The following is a 2,980-nucleotide window of genomic DNA, read 5'->3' on the forward strand; positions in this document are numbered from 1 at the left end:
TTAGCTAGCACACAAAGAGCTAGATTGCCAAGATAAGATCTACACTGCACTCACTGCCCTCTTTTGCTTGTCACTTTCACAAAAGGGAGGCAGCAGGTAGGCCGGCCGACTAGCTAGCGAGCGAGCAGCTATTAAGCTTGTGTGGTTCCGCCGTGGCCATTAAAATCTTTGGGTTCTCCCTCGGTGTCGAGCTGAGCTAGGCGCAGCACAAGAAAGAGATATGGCAATCCCATGCAGGAATAGTAGTACATAGGCCCTTCCTTGTGTGCTAGTATTTCGTCCTGCGATTAACTATCTCGCCTGGCCGGCTACCCCTTTCTTCCCGGCCGGTTGGTTGTTGGTGGGGTGTGTGGAGTGGTGTAAGATTGAGGTAGCTCAAGCTGGAGGAGGACAAGAACCGGTTGTCCAAGGGCTTAGACCCTTGGAGCAACCCTACCGCCGCCGCCACCACCAGCACCCTGCACTACCTGCTCCAGGAGAAGGAGAGAGCGCAGGCGCAGGCGCAGCTCCAGATCTACCACCAGCAAGGGTTCGGCTACCTCCACCAACACCGGAGGCAGCAGGCAGGGGGCGGAGGCGCCGATGGCGGCAGCAGCGGCGAATCCACGCCGGTGGCGGACGCCCTGGCGACGGCATTCGGGAGCGGGCGCATCGTGCGGTCCGCGGCGGGGCGCAAGGACAGGCACAGCAAGGTGTGCACCGCGCGTGGGCTGCGCGACCGCCGCGTCCGCCTCGCCGCGCACACCGCCATCCGCTTCTACGACGTGCAGGACCGCCTCGGCTACGACCGCCCCAGCAAGGCCGTCGACTGGCTCATCCGCAACGCCAAGGCCGCCATCGAGGAGCTCCCCGACCGGCCCGAGGAGGCGCCGCCCACCGCGGACCCCGAGGCCGCCGAGCAGATGTCCGAGCAGGTGACCTCCACGTCGTCCTACGGGTTCGGCAACCCCGGCGGCACTGCCATGACCAACTCCTTCCTTCAACATTCACTTGGCGCGGACCAAGTCTCCGACAGTGTCAAGTCCTTGTTCCCTTCCTCGTCCACGGCCACCGCCAGCGGCCACGACGAGTACCGGGGCTCCCCGCCAGACCTCCTGTCGCGCACCACCAGCAGCCAGCCCCAGGAGCTGTGCCTTACCCTCCAGTCCAACCAGCATAACATGTTTAGCCATGTATCTCCCAACCATCACGGTATCATCTCGGGTGCAGGCGTTCCAGGGTGGCCGGACCACGGCCAGAGAATGCCATCGTCGTGGCATGCCTCTGACAACGACGCGGGAGAGGGCCGTGGCGCCGGTGGCAACGGCGACAGCTACATGTTTGCAGGCATCCCGGCGCGGCAAGGGCTGGACCAAGGCCAGCTCTTCTCGTCCAACGGGGAAACCCTTCAGTCCAGTGCCGCATGGGCCGCGTCTGCCCGCGCTTGGCTAGACCCTCTCGCCGGAATCCACCAGCCTTCGGCAATGTCTGGGCAGATCGGATTCAGCCATCTGGTTGGCGGCGGCGGCGGCGGCGGGTTTATGGGGTTCCTCGCGCCGGCTGGACAGCGGCTCCAGCTCCAGGGCGAGGAGGAGGAGGAAGGAAGCGACGTGATGCGAAGAGACTGATGAACCGGCCGGCGCATGAGGTGTGAGATTTCTGTTAACGCACTTCATTTGATCCGGTGCTCAGTTGTATGTCATTTTATGTAGGGTTTATGTCATCAGATTTGTCATTAGCTGTTACGACTTTTATATTCATTCATGCATGTACAACTATGGCTTAATTAATTAAGAGTACGTTCCCTTGGACCTCGACAGCTTTACTGTTGCATTAGTTGCTCCTGTTGCTGTTTTTCTCCCCTTTGATTTATTCTCGGCATGGACAAGACACGGCGATGATGAGATGAAATGATCTGATGATCTTGACGGTTTGCCCCCTTTGGATATTTTAATGTTTCTTATCTGGCTATACTCTAAGCTAAGGAATATTCAAAGACTTTTAGCAAATTTAAAGGTTGTCGTCCCTATAGCTAGCTAATCCTGATGATTCCATAAAGGCCCCTAAATCTCTGCAGCCTCCAGTAACATCTAGGCAATGCAGAGGCCAGCAAAAGGGAGAGTTAAATAACTTAAAATATGGCTGAACTGAGAAAGTATTCGATCCACTACTGTAGCTGTTAGGAGGGGCAAGTGTAATGGAAATGCTGTTTGTTGCTGCTGCTATGTCCATGCTGCTGATAATGATAGGGGGGCAGGCAGGAGGAAGGGCGGAGATCTGCTCTCGATGCCTCTATTATTGGAAGTGAGTGGCATCTTTACCTCTTCGCTTTCTCTTCTTTTCCTTCCACTGTTTGGGGGGTATCTTTTTGCTCACCGGACTGTGAATCTTCTGAAACTGCATGCTGCATGTCGACGTTTACCGTACTTCTCACAGTTGCATAAAAGAGGCTGAGACAGTAACAAAACAACATCCGGCTAGTTTGGCACTGGCTCGCCGGTGTTTCTTTCTCCTTGTCCTTGTTTCGAGCCTAGGCTAGGCACTTTGATTAACTGCACTTTGCATGCGTGTGAGGATCCATCTCTTCTGATTTCTCAATTTGTTTCCGAGTTCATGGAACAGTTGATAATTTTGTCCTTAATTTCCCCGCAAGAACAGATAAGACACACAATAATCAATATATCATATCATACTCAAATAGGTGTTAGTTTGCTTAAGTCAAAATTCACTATTCCAGTCTCCGTGGAGACGATATGATAGTCAGTCTATTCATGAAAGTGAAACTTAGGCTCAGATATCTTTTTAGTTTGTGGCTGTTAAACGGTTGAGGTAAGCTACCGTGTACCATATAATCTGCGGTTAAAAATAGACATAAAATTTTGGGGGGAAATAGGAGTATTATGGCAGACCACCTCATGATTTTTTTAGAGCAGAAACTGCCGCGGCTTGAGTTACATGATCTTACCGACAATTTTTGAATGATTTTGTACACACCTCCTCT

The 2,980-nt window shown here is 53.7% G+C and overlaps 1 protein-coding gene across 1 annotated transcript; it reads left to right on the forward strand.

The window, feature by feature from the left end:
- The first annotated feature begins 353 nt into the window (after window positions 1–353).
- LOC123076329 (transcription factor PCF7-like) lies at window positions 354–1,793 on the forward strand. The gene has a single exon (NM_001428192.1). It carries the CDS (start codon window positions 903–905, stop codon window positions 1,605–1,607), a length of 705 nt encoding a protein of 234 aa, NP_001415121.1. The 5' UTR covers window positions 354–902; the 3' UTR covers window positions 1,608–1,793.
- The last annotated feature ends 1,187 nt before the right edge of the window (window positions 1,794–2,980 follow it).

This window comes from Triticum aestivum, chromosome 3D (assembly GCF_018294505.1).
Source record: "Triticum aestivum cultivar Chinese Spring chromosome 3D, IWGSC CS RefSeq v2.1, whole genome shotgun sequence".
Taxonomy (NCBI): Eukaryota; Viridiplantae; Streptophyta; class Magnoliopsida; order Poales; family Poaceae; genus Triticum; species Triticum aestivum.